Source organism: Anomalospiza imberbis, chromosome 1 (assembly GCF_031753505.1).
Source record: "Anomalospiza imberbis isolate Cuckoo-Finch-1a 21T00152 chromosome 1, ASM3175350v1, whole genome shotgun sequence".
In the NCBI taxonomy this organism is placed as follows: Eukaryota; Metazoa; Chordata; class Aves; order Passeriformes; family Viduidae; genus Anomalospiza; species Anomalospiza imberbis.
The window spans coordinates 61,141,558-61,161,027 of NC_089681.1; the positions used below are offsets into that span (position 1 = coordinate 61,141,558).

A 19,470-nucleotide genomic window follows, 5' to 3' on the forward strand; every position below is an offset into this window, starting at 1 on the left:
TACATGGCAATTTTCCATTTTTAAAAATAAAATCTGATGTCCAGCTTCCCAAAGCTAGACAGAATTTCACGTTTACATCAGTAATATATCACATATATAGGATATAAATTACATATATAGGATATAAATTTCACCACTATTGCTTATGTTCGTCACCTTACCCACATGTTACACAGCCAATACAAACAGGTCTGTATTTGACAGTACATTGTGTTGTGTCCTATTTTAATTAAAGATGTTTCAGATGCAAAAAGCATCAAGAATGACTTTAAGCAAAATTCATATAAGCTTAATTCCTGCTTGCTTATCCAAGGTTCCACAATATTGACCAATTTAGAAAAACGTATTTTTCCCAGAAGCAGCAAAGCAAAACACCCTTGTGAAATCTCACCAAGTCCTTCACTCACTTCAATGGAACAGCAACTTTTCTCCCTGACTTCACAGGCTAACCTGCCCTCTTTCAAGCCAGGACAAAAAAAAAAAAAACATGAGCATGAATAATTTCAGACAAGGCACTTGCCTAGAAACTGTAATTTGGCTATTTAGGTGTGGTAACTGGAGAAAGTGAGCTGAAAGAAAGCAGAACATGAGAAAAACTGGTTGGTTGTTTTCCACTATCAGCTGCGTCAGCTTGAAACATTCACAAGGAAAAGATGCAATTAGTAGTGGAACAGAGACCACTGGTGACAATGTTCTGGGTAGAAGGTGCTCAATATCGTGCAGCCTTATAGATTTTTGTAAGAGATAGGCTAAAGCTGCTTTGCATCCTTACTGAAAGGACCCAGGTATTAAAAGCACTAATGTTTGTATTTCAAGATGAAAATTCTTGGCAGACTTCATTAATATATACAAAGACAGTAAAATAATATGGATGAATAGATGAATATGGCACTTAAAAACATGGTTTAGTGGTGGACTTGGCAGTGCTGGATTAACAGTTGGACTCAGTCTTAAAGGTCTTTTCCAACCTAAACAGTAGAATGATTTTCTCAAAATGTATTGTAGAAAATCGGACAGTGTAAAGACAGAGTCAAAGCAACAGGCCAACCACACCATCAGTTCCTGCACATTATATTGATTCTCTGTGAGCAAACTGAGTACCAAGTTCACGCTTCATGACTAAATATTCCCACCCAAAGTTGTTTTTGGCTAGAGCCAAGCACAGAGCGCGGTACCTCATGTGCAGGATGCCGATGAGGGTGGCGGCGAGGTCGGAGGACATCCTGCCCATGATGCAGCAGCGGCTGAGGCAGGCGAGCAGGCTGGCGGGCAGGCAGGGCAGGAAGTACACGAGCTGCACCAGGCGCCGCTGCGCCTCGGCCGGCAGCAGCACCAGCGTGCCCTCGAGCGGATCTGCGGCACACAACACACCGTCAGCACGCGCCCCGACACACCCCGGCTGCACTGACCAACTACCTCAGCTACCCACTGACATGAGGATGCTATAACCAACATTAAAGAGGAGAAAAAAAGGAGGAAAAAGTAAGGCAATACTAGCCTAGAAAATAGGAGGCTTGGAGAAGCACATATTGCTCTCTACAATTACCTTAAAAGAGGTTGCTGCCAGGTAATTCAGCCTCTTCTTCCAGGTAACAAGTGACAGGATGAGAGGAAATTGCTTTAAGTTGTATGAGGGGACATTTGGATTTGATATTAGGAAAAATTTCTTCACTGAAAGGGTAGTCAGGCATTGGATCAAGCTGTCCAGGGAAGTGGTGGTATCACCATCCCCTGAAGTGCTCTAAAAACATGTGGCATCTGGGGACACAGTTTAGTGGTGGACTTTGCAGTGATGGTTTACCACTTGGACCTTAGAGGTATTTTTCAACTCAAATGATTCTATGACTCTCTGACACACAAAAACTAAAGTTTCCAGTCTATCAGATTTAAGTCCTACTAACTTGAACTAAAGATCTCAATCTTTTTCCTCTCTAGTAAATGACACACATAGTTCATTTTAACCTTTAAGGGACTGAACCAATCTGTAATCCTGCCCCCCATCCAGTCTTGAGGTTCACCAAGGAAACAACAGGATTTTCCACCTACTGCAACCTGCCTGCCAGGTGAGGGACAAATTTCCTCATGCTGTAGTGTCAAAGTCTTACCGTATATTCGAGCAGCAGTGGCTTGTAAACTTTGCAACAATTCCTTGTTTGAACGAGAAGCAGCGGAATGAATGATATCAATGAGCTGATTAGAAAGCTCAGGGTTCCTCAAGCCAAGCAGAGCCAGTTGCTGAGGTAAGCCAGCCAACCAACGAGATAAAACTTTACTTCGACTTCTAAAGAAAGAAGGAAAAATCAGTTGCAGAAAAAAAAGATAAAACAACAGAAACCTACACAAACTTCTCTTCCTATTCTTGACTAAGTTGCTTTTATTTCTCCTTTCTGGCTCAAAATGAAACAACTGTATGGACTAAATCCTATCTTTCATAGGCTACAATTTCTATGTCATCCTGGCTTATCAAATCAAGTATCATTTAAAAACCAAAAGCATTTCATCAGCTTATTACTAAAGTGATGATCACAAGAAAAAAAAGCTGCCAAGTGCAAATCAAGAAGTTCAAAATGGGTCTTTGAAGATGTCAACAAGAGTAGCATGATGATGATACAGATTGTTTCATTCTCAAAGACCTGTCAACCAAAAACTTCTCAAGGAAATTAAGTACCCATGACACAAGAGAAGGGCCTTGCATAGAGATGAATTGCTCAACAGCAGGAAAAGCCTGGAGAACAGACCGTTGAAGTGGGTGAGCTGGAGATGGGGTCAGAGGTCTCAAATCACTTGACACAGAAATAGTGGATGGGAATAAAACATTTGATTAGTCTTCCACAGAAAGAAGCAAATGCTAGTATCAAATGAAATTAGAAGGAGCCAGGATTAAACAAGCAAAAGTCAGTTGGGTCTTGACACAGCTGAGCTTTGTCACTCCCTGCCAGAGGATGCCGCAGTTGCTCTTGATTTAGACTGGTCCAAAGCAGGATGAGAAAAGCTCATGATACAGACACCCACTGAGTGATAAACTCACAGAAGCTCTGCAGAGTGAGGAAGTACAGGCTTCAAATGGTTGGAAGCTTAGAGTATTATGTAAAAGTAATTCTTGTCTTTTTCCTATAGCATCTCACATAGGTCAGTGCTGAAGGCAGATTGTGAGGCTGAATAGCCTTTTCAGACTCTTACCAGTATATAAATGTGTATGTGCACACACACACACTATATATGCATATACACACACAGTGCACGGTATGTGTGCAGTGATTAGGGGTGAAGATAAACTAAAACATCAAGAGAAAACTTAATTCTGAGCCATGTAATAAATCAGTCAATTTGGGTTTTTTCCACAAGGCAGCAATAGGCCAAAAGCTCCTACTTTATCCTTTGAATCAAATACACCTAAAAAATAAACACATTCACAAAAAATCCTGAAAAATGATCCAATGTGAATTCTGTTCCTCTTAGACCATTCTTGACAAGCTTCTGAGAAAAAAATAAATTCGAAGAATGAGGAGACCAGTCTGAGGAGGGCTGAAGGAGCTACCACGTCAAACTGAATGGAACAATATGAATGACGTCCAGGAGCTACTGAACAGTCCACATTTTGAAGAAATTAAAACACCCCTCCTGTTCCTAAAGGGAAGAAATAGAATAGTGCAGTACACAAATATTATGTTGTCTTCAAATGTCTTTTCAGACATAAGTGCAGTCATACTTTTTTGCAAAGTTTTGAGATTTTGTTCATCTGTTACTACTGCTATTTGTGATGTCTAAAGATAGAAACTTAAAGCTTTCCTGATGGTCATATGATCACATGAAACTGAATGAGATGCTCAAGACTTTCAGGTAAGTACAGAGAACAGTGCTTATGTAACCTCAGGGAAATTAATTAGTACGAAAAAGATCTTTTTCACTCTGTGTGAAAAGAGGAGAAACATGGGATATTCCCAAGTGTTTTTCCCAGTCTTTCACATTCCCTACACTTTATATAATGTTCAGAGTATAGCACTAGATTATTTCTGGCTGTAGATCTAATTACATGTACTCAGGCATCATCACAACAGAAGATGTAACAATGCAAAGAAGTTGTAGAAGGGAACAATTTTCCCAAAACTTGACTGTGTTAGCAGATGCCATAATTTCTGAGAGACCTGAGGTTTGATTTTTTTTAGTGGCAGAAACAGATCACATCCCTCAGAAAGGCAACTGTGTCCTGGGCTGTATCAAAAGCAGAAGGTTGAGGGAGGGGATTCTGTTCCTCTAGTCTGCTCTGGTGAGATCCCACCTGGAGTCCTGCATCCTGCTCTGGGTCTCCAGAAATAAGAAGGACATGGAGCTATTGGAGCAAGTCCAAAGAGGCCTAGAAGATCATCAGAGGTCTACAGCACCTCTCCTATGAAGACATGCTGAGAGAGCTGCTGTTGCTCAGCCTGGAGAAGAGAAGGTCTTCCAAGAGCCTTCGAGCTGCTTTACAGTACCTGAAGGGGAGCTGCAGTTCCCAAAGCAGCCAGGACTGACGCGTACACATCAACATGTGATTTGTGTTTAAGGTTTTTACGCCCTGGAACTAGATGACTTGCCTGAAAAATACATTCTAGAAAAGATGCGGAGACAATCTGGACACACCTGATTAATGAAAAACTGTTGCAAGAGCATTACATAGAGAAAATAATCTCCTCTTACTGACTACATCTGAAGCAAGTGAGGTATCTAAAAGCTGCCCATGATCTAATAGATCCCACGATGAACCAGGAGCCCAGAAGGACAAGAACACCTTCTTAAACCCAGTCTCTTTGGAACGACACCCCCAAAAGAACAGAGTATTTTTCTTGAAGAAAGTAAGTTAGAAAGGCTACACAACCACTACCAGAGCACCAACAAAGGCACTGAGTGATAAGCTCATGACCTCAGGTTGAAGTGATGGATATGCCCCATGGCTACAGCTGCACAATCTTGACACGTCCACTGACTGCCACACATTCAGTAACAATAAGCTTGTAGCAGTGTACTTCAAGCTAAAATTCATGTCATTAAAATCTATCTAGTACTTATGCTAAGATAGACATCTCTATTTCACAGAGCACACAAACTTTCAAATTCGTGACACAGTATCAAAACAGAATGAAGTTTTATGACATCTACGCATAAAGTCAGTATTCTCACTCCCAAAATAAATACACTATTTTGAATTTAATAACAATATGCCTTTTTTTTACCTGATTCTTTGTGTCCTCAAATCTTCTTTTTGGTAAACTCTGCTAAAAAATTTCAAAAGCAATGTACGAACTGGAAAGAGCAGATTCCTTTGCTGGTATAATGTATATACTGCTTTTATCAAGGGTTCCGTTGCTACTGGAAAAAAAAAATCAGAAGTAATACTTTTTAATCTTCTGATTTTATACATGCACACACACACAGAGAGCTGCGATCTTTATCTACAACTGCTTACAATGTACTCCAGAGGGAAGTACCAAAATGTTTTGAAGTAACTTCTGGACTGACTTCTAAATCATTGAAACAACACTTCTTGAGCAGCTTGCGAAAGAAACAGAAAAGAAACAGAAAGAAACACAAAAGAATAGAGACAACATGCAAGTGAAAATTCAGAACTTCCTGAAGGCAGGTTGCAAAGTAGCTGAAAAGCAATAAATTCCTGCTTTTCACAGCTATCTTCCAATCCTTTTCCCCTAGTGCAGTAACTTCAGACTAATGTTCTCTACTCATTTACTTCTGCTCCCCAAAACCTCACTGTCACAGTGCCTTCAGTTTTCTCTGTACTATTCCTTTCTCCCTGCCACACACTCACCAGCTCTCCCTGTCTCTGAAACAGCTGGCTCCAAGTACACTTGTTAATTAACCAGAAAATAAATACCTCAAGAGGCTGCTGGCAAGACACAGCAAGAACTGCTAACTCTCCTGCAACCTTTCCTGCTCTGAAGCGCTCATCAACCATGTGTTATCACCAGACTTAAAAAAAACATTTGAAAGGCTTTACCACTGTAACCAAATTGGCTAAAATTAGCCAGCAAACACAGAACTTACTGTAATAGACTGAGAAAGAGATCAAACATTTTCTTTGGAAACCAGACTAAACCACCAGATGGAAAAATTAACAAAGAATAGAAAAATACCTGAATTCAGAGAAGACAAGCCTGGAAAGAATAGGAATGTATCTGAAAACTTAAGAAATACATGAAATGTATGACACCTGACTCAGTTTGTTACAGAAGAGCTTGTGGTCCCAAGGAATTCAATCCAATTAAGGCATACTTAAGTAGCAGCAATCACTTAATTATCTTCATAAATCAAAACTGAGAAACATCTGTCTTTTTATCCAGGTACACAAATCAGTCTTAATAAGTTATGAGTGCAAAACCAGAAAAAAATATTGTGTTCCACACTGAACACAGCAACTTCTGCCTACAGAGATGGACAAGAATGTTCCTTTCTAAAAATCATTCTGGATCCAGACAGGAGCCAGTCTTGGTCTGTAAAACTCTTACTCAATTTCAAGTTACCATATAAGGAGTCTCACTAGAAAGCATACCACAAAAATCAACTGAAATGGCATGGTCACATACCAGCACGAAGCAGTAGCCATTTAGAAGTTAAAATCTAACATTTTTCAACAGAAAAATAAAATCCATTCTAATATTTCATGTAACTAAGATATATATTATTAAATTATTTTCAATCCATCAGGAGTATCAGCTTACTTAATTCACGTATTCTTCAGGTGAAGATTCACCTCGGACAGCATTTTTTAAACAGAACACTGGCTTATTCTTAAATGAATAACAATTACATCTTTATGTGATTTATAGCTAATTGATGAACTGCTTACTAAAAAAATATAAAAATAAATAAATATTCGAAGTAAGTAGAATTCTCACTTCCCTAAAACTCTGTGGTATGTTAAGTAAAACAGGTCCTACTATTTGAATTGTTTCATGTGAACTGGACACATTTAAAAACAGAAGCAATTTTAAAAGGTACTATTAAAAATAATACTTTAAAAGTTCCACATCAAACAGGTATCCAAAACACAGCTGAAGAACTCATGAGGCTTTAAAACACTTCAGTTTTAACTGGCACACGTCAAGCCTCCTTCTGAAGTGACTGAGTGTGCTCTCTTTTGTTGCATGAAGAAAATTTATCAGAAACACAACTAGCAGGCAAGCTGCTGAGTAATGCAAGAAAGGAGCAGACCTCCTAACTACAGAGAGGTCTCAAGTTTGATCTTAAGTGATGGAGGGAAATCTTCAGATAACACAACTACAAGCTCTTCTACACATTCACAGAAAAAGCCGGATATGTGCATTTCACCCCAGCATAAATCTCTACTCAAAGCAGGCAATCCTGAAAAATGGAACCATGCCTGTGTGGGATAATGCACAGGAGGTTCACTATGGTTTTATTTTTATTTAATCTCTTTTTCACTAGCTCTTTTGGTTTTTCTATGTAAACTTCCCCTCTTTTGATTTCCATTGCGCTCTAAACGTTTTTTTTTACTGTAATGGCTCACTTTTCACTTTGCATTGTCTTCTAAATAACACATACCCTTCCAGGCTTTAATCTCAATGTCAAATTGTTTTCAACAAATCAATATTTTTTTTTTTTTTATGTACCATCTTTTGCAGTCCCATCTGACAAAAAACAGTTCAAAATTTCTAAAGCACTATCAAAAAAAACAATCAAGAACACAATGTTTTTCTTCCATAGAATCACATAAAGATTAAAGTGGGAATGAATGACTCTGAGCTCAGTTGAAACAGGATCAGCTAGATCTGGCTGCTGACAACTATGTCCAGATGGCTTCTGAGTATTTCCAAGGATGGAGACTCCACTATCACTATGGGCAACCTGTGCCTTGGTCATCCTTCCAGTGAAAAGGGTGTTCCCCATGTTCAGACAGCATCTCCTGTGTTTCAGTTTGTGCCCGCTGCTTGTCCTGTCACTGGACACCACTGAAAAGAGCCTAGCTCCATCTTCTTTGCACCCCTCCTTTAAGTATTTACGTATATTAATGAGATGCTTCCCAAAGCTTCTCATCTCCAGTTGACTCAGCCTTTCCTCACAGGTGAGATGCTCCAGTGTCTTCACCATCTTCACAGCTTTTGCTGGACTCTCACTTGTATGTCCACACCACTCTTATACTGGGGATTGCCAAATTGGACACATTGCTCCAGGAGTGGCCATACCAGTGCAGAGTAGAGGGGCAGGATTTCCTCCCTCAACCTGCTGTCAACACTCCTAATGCAGCCCAGGACACCACTGGGCTTCTTTGTCATAAGGGCCCATTGCTGGCTCCACCTGGACCCCTGGTCCTTCACTGCCAAGCTGCTTCCACCTGCTTGTCCCCGAGCATGGGCTTGCTCCTCTCCAGTTGCAGGGCTTTGCAATTCTCCTAGCTGAACCAGCCTCCTGTTGCTCCAGTATGTCAAGGCTGTATCTCCTCTACAGCTGGTAGATTAATTACAATCTGACATCTAGTCAGGGTTTTAGTACTGCATAAGGATTATCTTGAAGGGGTGAGGTAAACCATCCACACAAACAGACACAGCTTTGTGAGATAACTAATTTCACACTGAGCTTCTACAGGATCAGCAGAAAATTATTAAATTATCCACTATTTGGTAGAAGTTTGGCAAAGTTAAAAGAAAATTAATATTTAATTACAAAGAAAGGCCTGAAGTATCTGATCTAACAGTCTAACAACTGCTTGGAAGCTACTTTCCTGAGTAGCAACTCCTCTGCTTTAGCTCAGGTGGTGCAAGAGGCTCTGACTTTGGATTATTATTTTCCTTCAACACAAAGCTAAATTTGAAGTGCGATGGGAAAGAGTAGTTATTACCTTTGTCACCGGGGACATGGGAATAGACAGATTCCCAATTAAAATGGATTTGGCAGGAAATATAACTAACTGCCAAAATGTATTTGAGGGTCATTTGACATATTTTCATTTTACAACTCTAGCAATTGTATCTGTTGCTAAGGACTCTTCTATTAACTACTTGGATGTGGAATTCATTTCTATCACACTGGTAAAACATAAAAGACTGCTGTCACTTTTCTGGTTACTGATAAGGTTCTTTCTTGAAGTTCTATATCCAAGGTCTCATTTGGAATACAACCAAGTAATACTTGAAACGAAAGAAAAGTGTTCTGGTCTTGCAAGTCATAACTGGAAATGTTTTCTCTTGGAAAAGGATTCAAATGAAGCACGTTGGAAAATACTCAACAGCAGCTGCCATCAAAAGTATCTTGGCATTTCACATCATCACAGAACTAAAATGGTCATCTGACAGTACTCGAGAGAGTCTATTAGCTATGTTAATGACTTTAAATAAGGAATGGTATATTAAAGTATCATGCACCTCTACAGCCCAGAAGTTACTTTTTCAATATAAAGCTAATCTTCCATTTATAAGAGTATCTTAAGAAGCAAAACCAGAAAACAGATACAAATATATTCATACTTCACATATCAACAGTATGAATCTAACAGCATTCCAAAAATAAAGTCTCCAATGCTAAATGCAGGGATATTAACATGAAATTCGTTTTACCTCTGTGACAAAATACATTTTGATCTAACAACTGAGAACGTAAAGTGCAGCATTAAAATGCTAAAACAACTCAAAGCTTTGTCAGTGCATAATTTTGCTTTCCAGAAACTACTCATCTTACCCTTGTTTTGCTGTATTTGCATTAGTCTCCAAGTCACCCCAAGCAATCTGTTCACTTGCTTGCTACTCAACTTGCTGCCATCCTGAAGAGTGTCTGTCACAAATTTCCTTATCATGTCCAGCCAGCCAGAGTCCGTCTGAAGTGTTGAAGCGCTTGCTAACGAAACCATTATGTCACACAAGGTTAAATTCAGTAAAAGATGGTCTATGTTGTTTGAGGATTTCATACAGTTCTTGTTGCTATGGAGGAGGGGGGAGAAGAAGAAAGATTTCAAAAAATTATTTTTGAAATAAAAATGGACACTAACTGATACGCTTGTACATACACCAGTGTTCTACATAAGACTGCAAAGGCACAGAATGATTTCAGCAACTTTAGCATGAATTTAGTCTCACATCTGGGTGCTGAGAAAGGACACAAGTTACTACTGGCCTGTAGCAAAACAGAATTGGTGCATCTGTTCTGACATCTCAATAGTGAAGAAATGTGTGCTTGGCTTCTGCACCAGTACTGCTTTGCCCTACAGACAGCCACAGTGTGCCCATCTTCCCTACTAGCTGTCGTCACCCAGCCCCATAATACAACTAGAGAAGACTACAGGGAGGTGAAAAGAATGTTTGAACTATGTTTAATGTAATTCAGCAGTCAGTTGAAGAAAATATGCAGAAATATGAAACCAGTCAGCCTAAAACAATCACCATTTAGCAATATGCAAATTCCAGATCAAGAGTTGAATAAAACACTTTCATTTCCCTAAGGCAGCACTTAATTGGATGCTATTCAGACAATTTCCTATACAATACTTTTACAAAGGACAACTAAAACTTCTCAATTTGAAGCAGTGCAACCTTCCTGCAACTGCATCTCCACAGAAAAGTTTTTTTTTCCACCATTAAAAACTTAATATTTGATAAAGCACGTGAGCCACATTTGTCCCAGTTCTCTTATGAAATTAAAAGCTGCCACATGACGGTGATTTTACTCTTACCTTTTGCATGGATCTTTCTTTTTGTGTTTTACTGTATCTTGTAAAGAATAAGGAAAATGACGCATGAAGTGGTGCTTGAAATCAACAAGGTAATTCATTCGAAGCCATAGTTCCTGTGAAGGAAAGCAGATGATACAGAAAACATGGCAGTAAGTTAAAAAAATCCAGACAATTATGTTCCAAAATTCATTATTAGAATCAATGAAACTAGGCACTTTAGTTTCTCATTCCAATTTGTTTATACATCTTTACTTTCAAGTGCTGTGCATGAAGGTCCACAAAACAAGGGAGTGTAACAAGATGCTGTAAGTTAAAGTTGAGCAACAACATGTTGCTAACTGAACCACTTTATTTTTAGCACATATTTATGTGGATATATGCAATACTAATCTGAGTTACAGATCTGAACTGAAGTACTTTTATATCAATTTATCGGGGTTCTTAAAATCAGAGTGGACTCTGTTTAACTTGCAAGGACTGTCCTGAGTTTTCCACTAAAACATATTCTGATACTTCTTTCACCTTTCCCTATTGTTAATATACTTGTGACTGAAAGCCCACTGACAAAACATTTTCCAGCAGAGAGGTCACCCTTACAGAAAAATGATTCAGTATTTTAAAATAATTTCGCTTTGCATGCTAGCAGACAGTCATCATTCCAACATGAACAGCAGAACTCACCACTAAAAAAGCCTGCCTTGCTATCAAATTGATCAGGCAGAATAATCTTTTTGATATTCAACTATCAAGAGCAGAGAATGGCCATTGAACTATTTCAAAGATCAATATCTTTCTGCCAAGCACATTCAGAGTGGTTTTCCACAGTGACTGTAATAACCACTTTGGTCTGTAAGCCCAAGGGCTATTAAATAAGCGAATATTTAATTTTCAAACTGAGCCATTTGAATGCATCTTGTATATAAAGGTAACTATAAAGACAAAATAAACCATTAATCTAAATGAAATTTGTTCCAAAAACCAAAATTTGCTCCAAAACCAAAAAACCAAGTTGTATGAACCTCAGATTTTTTTTCTTCCCACAAACAACTTAAGGTCATAACCCAACTGTGTGTACTCAAACCAGCTCATATCTTGACAGAGAAGTGTGCCAGTCATGGGGCCAAATTACAGGCACCCCATGGCTAAGGGCAGCAACTCTCCAGGATCCTTCAGAAAAAGGCTAGGGACAGGAGGCTGCCACAGGAATTTACCAGGTCATGTGCCTGCTTTTTGCCCACTTCCAAGAGGGCCTCTAGAAAAGATGAAGAAGAAAAAAGAGGAACAGTGTGCTTTGCTCAGACACACTGAATCCATCCCTCACGGCTGGGTATGTTTGGTAACTCTGGTCTAATGTAATGATTCCACAAATATTTTCCAGTAATTACCCTATGTGTAGCTTTTCATTTAGCAAAGGCCCCTACAGTCCTATACAAAGGTTAAACCAAGAGCTGTCAAGACATTCCTTCCAACTACTCAACAGCCAGATTTTCCAATTTGCAAAATTTTTGGAAAAGCAGCAAAAGTAACCAAAAAAAGCAATTCAGTTATCTAAGTAAAATACAGAGAAAATAACTTGGGCAAAAAAAAAAAAAAAACCAACTTCTGAGGATATTGCCTAAAATCCTTTTGGATCCAATGTCTTACAACCCTACCATCACAACACAGCAACACAGATTGCACCAAGAAATTACAGGATCTCAGATCACCATTATCTTCTACCTTTCCAAACATTTAAGGTTTGCTCATTCCCACCCACCCCTATGAAATTTTTCAATACACAAAAACAAGGAACAAACAATCCCATCCTACACTTTGCTCCAATTTATATTCTAGAGGTTATCTCGGAGACAATACTCTTTTCCATTACCACTTCCAGTTTCAAAACCTTTGTGCTGCAATCAAGGAGGATTTCTGAAGACTATTTACTGAACTCATGGCTCAGTTCAACAGATTCTTTTCTACAGCAAGAGGCAACAAAATCCAGATTCAAAATCTACTCAATGCCTAGGCTTTTCCTCTCTTAACAAAGTATCTTCAGTGCTTCAAATCACCAAACCACTGGTTTCTTATCAAAACAAAATGAACTGTCATCATTATGCCATGGATCATTTCTCCCTTACCATTTTGTATGTTTCATCATGTCGCTTTGTGAGTTTCCACAATAAATGTATTATGCTAAGAACTTGCTGCATAAGCTGCTGAGATTCTGATTCCAAAAGGTTTCCAAGAATGGGAGCTGATTGTGCAGGAGATGCTTCAATCCAGCACTCAATCAGTAATGGAATTATTATCTCAATAAAACCTTTTAAGTTTTCAGCAGAGGACAGGCCTTTTTCTGCACTGTCCATTACACTTGTCAGAGACCTAAACAACAAAAGCAAAAAAGCATAAAAAGATAAAGATCACACCTTTCAAAGAAGATTACAGTAATATCACTTTCCTGTTTTCTGAATAACGAGAAAAGTTACTTTTTTAACACATTAAATATTTGCTGGCTTTCTTGCTAGACATTTCAGTATGGAAAAAAAAAGGGAGCTCAAATCATCTACAACAAACCTACTCCCAAGTCTCCCTGCAAGTTTGTGTGCTTCTTTAACAACTTCTTAGATTTCTGTATTTCTTTCCCCATTGTTACACGTAAAGCCTATGAAATGGAGAAATACAATATGCATTATCTTCTCGCCTTCAAACAACAGGAAGGAATTAATTATATTCAGCACAACAAAATAATAAAAAACCTCTTTTAAGCACATTAAAGCAAAATAACGAAGCTGACTACAAGGTGTTGTCAAATGCATGAGGTTTATTACAGTTAATAACCATCTCCAACTATAATAAACACAATGTTTTTCATATTAAATGTGGAAAAAAGTGTTCCTGTAAAAATATATCTTTGGTTGTCACCTGATGTTTAGCTATTGTATTCTGAAAAGCAACTAAACAGAAAACTATCTGATAATGAAGTTTAAAAAATTTAAAAACTAAGATACAGTTTAAATTAATATACTATCTGCCAGAAATCAAGAAAACCAACTTTTTCTCTCCCCACTCAAAAAACCACTTTGTGTTTCTGAAAGGATAAACAGCAGATATGACCCAACCCTGCTACTGGATAAATTCAAGCAGTTTTTATCCAAATTAAAAAGAAGATTCTTTAAAAGAATCAAAACCTTGAATAAATCCTGTTAATTTTAAGGAGTATAGATTCCTTTAAAAAAGGCAACAACAGTTTAAATCAATTATTTGTAAAATTGTTTTCCATTATGATTGCGTTTCCTAATTAATAGCGGGGAATTCCTATCGTAATTCTAATTTCCTAACACACATAAGATTAGTACACTGAACCTCCTGCTAAACTCCCTTCTATTTCAGTGATGATCTCCAAGTCATTTTTCTTTATATATACACTCAAAACAGGAACTGAAAAACTTTCCACAGACCTGCTGAAGTTTTGTTTACTAATATTTTAATTTCATATTGAAAATGTAAAGCAGTTTTCCTTAGTCACTTCTAAATTATCCAATTAGTTATATCCTTCTATGAAGCTACATGTTGTTGCCATCATCTATAATACAAATAATAAAAGAAAATTTTATTTTGCCATTTCTCTCTAGTTGATACCAGTGTATCAAGAAAATTACTAAACCAAAACAAACCCAGGTATTAATGAAGTGTAAAAGGAACAGGGAGAAGGAATAAAAACAGAGTGTGAGACAAATACAAGCTATTTTTCAACGAAGGCAAAATGGGGGAGAGAATTTAGGTCTCCAGACCAAAATAAAAGGGATAAGTAGAAACATAACTGATCCTAAGAAAAAAAAATTTGCTTTACTTTTACTTACTACAATTATCAAACATGTTAAATTTTATAAAGCTTAGCTTTAACTAACATATCCAATAAATACAATTTGGTTCATATGTCAGTTTTTTTGCCTTATTTCCTTTCTGTAGTGCATGCATTGAAGTAGACACCTGCTTCTTTCAGACTAGGAAGAGTTTAAGGTGAATGGTTCTATCTCAGACTTGTTAACTCTTAGTCATCTCAAATACAGTAGGCAAATCCCATCTTTCAGTTACAATCACAATGAATTCTAAAGCCTGTTGATACCAAGACTATAATCTCATTGAAAAAGTGAGATTGTCCTGTAAATGCTATGATGTGACAGGATTATGCTCTCAGATGAGAGTCTGAAATTTCAGTAATATGCTGGAATAGTTCTGAAATAGTAGTCTTTAGTAATTTCTTTTCTAAAAAATACCTGATATTACAGCAGAACTCTGGAATTCCAGCAATTTATTTAATGAACTCGAAAAGCTCCCAATTAAAAAGTGAATAGTGCATGAAACCTGAGAAGCTGGTAATCCATACTGGAAGATTCCTACAGAAGTATAACACACACACAACTATTTCAGTACTTTTCTGAAACAAGGAATGGAAAAAGGAAGAATTCATGCCAAAAGGGATACTCCTCCCAGCTGCTGAAAGCATCGGGGTAAGAATACCTAGCATAGCTGTCATGTACCCCTGCAAAAGAAGCCCCTATTTTTCAAGGTAAGATTCCTCCACATATTCAAGGTTAACAATAAAAGTGTAAAATAAAATTGAAGTGCCAGTAACAGATGATGACAAAATATTATAGCAATCTGTCCAGCATTTATTTGATTAGTACAGTATCCTTAACAATACAGGTTCACTCGACCTGGGCAGGTTTGAGGTCAATTGCACTGTCACAAATCTGTTATCACTACTCTTGAGTGGTAGGGTGACTCTTGGAAACACAGCAAAGCATATTACCTTTATACCAGAATGAAATACTATTGAAGGGAGCTGCAAGATATTTGTGTACCCCCTAAGCTGCCATTTCTCTTTAAAATGCCAGTATTTTTATACAGCAGGACCAAACAAAAATTGTGTAAATATCTGCCATTTGACAGTAAGAAGACAATAGAAATTCAGCAAAGGGAAGTTAAGGAAGCATAAAAGAAAAAGAAAATACGGAAACAACTTGCTGTTCTTTAAAACAGGGAAGTCTTTGGAAGTTAAGTTTTTATGGCTTGCAGTTTAAGCCAGGTTACTTGTCCTCCTTTTCTGTGTGCACTGCCAAATGCAGCAAACACACAGCACACCAAGTGAACTGCGTTTTCCATTTCTCTTTGATGTACATGTATATATTTATTGGCTATGCTTCATCTTCCATTTCAGTTTCTCAAGTCATTTTTGCTTTTCTCTGCAGCTTCATACAGTCCTCTCTCAGCAGAATGTGAAGCTCAACTGTTTCTCTTCCAGTCAAAAAAAAAACCAAACCAAAAACACACGCCTTGGTACCACCACATGTGAGTTGTGAAGGCTTTCTGTTTTTCCACACCTGAAATGAGTTTGATGCAAAAAGCAGCACAGTCAGCACACAATGCAGAGAACACATTCCAACAATTTCCTAATACACCACAATTTTTAATTTACACACAGTAGGAAGATCTAGCACACAACAGAAGATAATGAAGCCTTAAGATTTGCATAATTGAATCATCCAGCATTCCAAGCTCAGAATCTATCCTTTTTATTAAACAGTAATGCTGCAAACTGATTCAGAAAATCTCATTCCATAATCACTAGGTTGTCAGTGACATGTCAGCCCTGTCAAATGAGCTCGCAAGATTAAATAGATAGAGGAACTTTAAAAATTTAGCATGCTATTATGCTGTTTGGAAGCCCACTCGGTAAAGAACAAAGCTGAAACTTACTTGCATTATTAGTGAAAAGACCATCAATACACACACACTGCAAATAATTACTTATGGTTTGGTCAATTCATTACCCTTAGCTAGTCATAGACTTGACTATTTGACTTTAAACACACCCACACTGAGTACTGCACCTCTTATTCTGTCCTTGCAGTAGTGGCCATAGCAGAGGCCTGGGAATGCCCATAAAAGGCAACAATTGGGATTGCAAGTGACAGAATTAAACACCTTTAGATTATTAGAAATTCTTCAGTGGCCAATACAAAAACCACCACCACAACTCTTCACTAATGGAACTTCACACATAGTCACTAAAACAGGCTGTACCCATGTGAAAAATGAATACACCAAAAATATGCACAGATGCAATAAAATAAGAACATTTTAGTACCTTCAGCAGATGATTCTTCCCTTTCTATTCTTCTGTTCTGCTGCCATCAGCTTGCTTTGCCAATCTCGCCTTGGATTCTAGCCATGTTTTCTTCTATTCTTCTGGCTCCTCCTCATGCTTGCAAACATCTTTTTGTAAGTATTTATAACCAGAAGCACATCACGATGTTCCACCAAAATCTAGCTCCTCAGAAAAGTGGAATCCAATTCAGGTGACACCAGATGTAAAGTTTATTTTCCTAGACCTCGGATACAATGCATCTTCAGCTATTACACGGCCTGGTACATCATACACTGCTATCACCCAGGGCACAATACAAGCATCCTCTGATACACAGTGGTCCACAGCTTTGTGCTTCTGACTGCAAAGATGAACTCAATAGAACTGTTCTGTGCTCAGTACTGAACCCTTCCCCTGCCTCAAGGGGGCATCACCAGCCTAGTCGCCAGCTAAAATTTCACCTGCAGCAGATACTTCTGGTCATGACTGAACACTTATGCTGACAACCACTTTTAGGAGAATAAGCTGACCTTCTTACTTAGCCTAATATGTTTTCTATACCTACTGTAAGTAATATGCTACCTCCAAAGAGGAAGCCTAGGAGAGTAGGAATGGATGTCTCTCCCTGACAAGAGATTGAAAACACCTGCCAATTCAGGTGAACCTGTGGTATTCAGAAAGAACACCTCTTCTTCTGTCTTTCATTCCTTCAAAGATATAAGACAGACATAGTAATGGAGTAGGCAGTGGGTTTTATACCCCTTTTTGCCACTGACTTCCTAGATGAATTTGGTATAACTGCTTTATACCGCTTATTTTGTCTTCCCAGCAGTAAAACAAGTATTGTGTTTTTTCTTCAATCGACCTTGGTATCTACAGGGAACAGAGCTGTCTAACAGCTAAACTGCTTCCATTTTTTAAGTCACCATTCCAGGTCTCCTGCCAGCAGGTATCTAACATCCACAGTAATGCATATGAGGATGTCAATGTTCAAAAAGCACCATAAAGTAAGGTGGGAGGTTCACCTCTAGTGGGTGAATCAGAGAGGAGGAAGAGAAATCAAAACAGCTGTTTATTTCTCCCTTAACTTCAGCTCACATCTGTTTAGAGTACTACTGAAACCCACACAAACATTTCTGTGACTAAGCACACTATGCTTTCTTTCATATTCATCAGCATGCCTCAGCCAAGACATCTTTCATCCACAGTGAATATATAAACTGGTGAAGTGATTAAAATATCTAGAATTGGAAACTCAGCAGAACTTCATACCACCAGACACATCTCATCCTGCTGTCCTTTTTAAAAGGAGCTACAGTCAAAGATAACAGACTCCTAAACTTATGATAGACTCTTGAAGGTAAAAGCACAAAATCTCAGTAAAATTAATCACAAACAAGCTTACATTTTACATAAGGAAATTGGCCTACTTGCCCCTAGGTCTGTTAGCCATCCTGCAAGAATGTGTGAGTTTGCATTCCAAAAACATCCCAGTAGAGCTGGTAATCCAAAATTATCATTAATAGCATAAAATAAAGACTTTATAATGGAAAGGTTCATGATATACACATAATACAGTTATCTGCTGTATTTTCAAGTCCCTGCAGTAAGACTACACATTACACAAAGTGTCCTAAAATATGGCTAAGGGACAATCCCACTAAAAAAATTGAACTGCAATCACACGGTTGAAATTAATTCCCAAACTAGTCAACATTTTCTCACCTCAGTCTAAATGATGAGTTGATCTTTGGTCGTAAGCCACCACGTTCAAACAGTTGTATATGTTGCTGATTATTTGCATGGAGCTTCCAACTAATACATATTGGGTTCCTCACAGAATGACAGTTGTCCTTCTGCTCTTGAAGCCCTTCATCCTCTGTATCACTGGATCCATCTACCACTGCTTGCAGAAACTTCTTGAGCCTGGTAAGTACATTCAACCTCCACTGCTGAGAAGTTACTCTGCGATTCGGGTTAACAGAGAGCATCCAGGAAAGTTTGTCCCTGCTTTTCAGTCTTTTTGAGAGTTGCTGGTGAGAAATAAGCTCAACAAAATTCTTCAACAATATAATGCTGCGGTCTGTAAGAAGAGCTGGGTATGCGTCCAATAGAACGTCCAAGACTTTCAATGAATCTTCCTGAATTCCCTCACTGATATGAGTCATGGCACTAGAGAGATGGGCACTTACCAAAGGAAAAAATGGAGCAATCTGTTCCGCTCTTATTTTTGAAGCCAAGAACTGCAGCAGGTGAACAGCTGCTCCTCTGACACTGGAATCTTTGTCTGTAAACACAGCTGCCACCTCACTTATTATATTGGAAAGGTGTGCATCAATTACAAAGGGATACTGAGACAGGAGTTCTTTGAGTCCAAGAAGTGCATTATGCTTAACCCCAGGACTATAGTGATGCATCTGTGAGAGCAGATCCTAGAAGGAAACAAATATATACACTTGCCATCATTATTATTTTAAGCTGTTCAAACTTCCTCCATGTATTTTCTGCACATTTTTCCTAAATACAGAATATTCTTATGATGTACTGCTGTTCATAATAGCAAAATGTGTTTAGAACGAACATGGCGTGCATTTTATAGCGCAACAGTTAACAAATAATCAGAATTCAGTGATAGGAAAAACAAGATATAATGACTTGTCCTTAG

General features: G+C 38.2%; 1 protein-coding gene across 2 annotated transcripts in view; it reads right to left on the minus strand.

Moving 5' to 3' along the window:
* TEX10 (testis expressed 10) overlaps positions 1-19,470 on the minus strand; it is a 55,959-nt gene that overhangs the window by 32,600 nt on the left and 3,889 nt on the right. Inside the window, exons 5-11 of one of the 2 annotated variants that reach the window (XM_068194389.1) lie at positions 18,531-19,237; positions 12,793-13,036; positions 10,673-10,785; positions 9,685-9,923; positions 5,211-5,343; positions 2,106-2,281; positions 1,176-1,353 (exon numbers count right to left, since the gene is read on the minus strand). In XM_068194389.1, the coding sequence (XP_068050490.1) occupies positions 1,176-1,353; positions 2,106-2,281; positions 5,211-5,343; positions 9,685-9,923; positions 10,673-10,785; positions 12,793-13,036; positions 18,531-19,237 (1,790 nt within the window). Of the gene's footprint in view, positions 1-1,175; positions 1,354-2,105; positions 2,282-5,210; positions 5,347-9,684; positions 9,924-10,672; positions 10,786-12,792; positions 13,037-18,530; positions 19,238-19,470 lie in introns of both variants that reach the window. The other variant, XM_068194382.1, reaches the window with a different exon arrangement.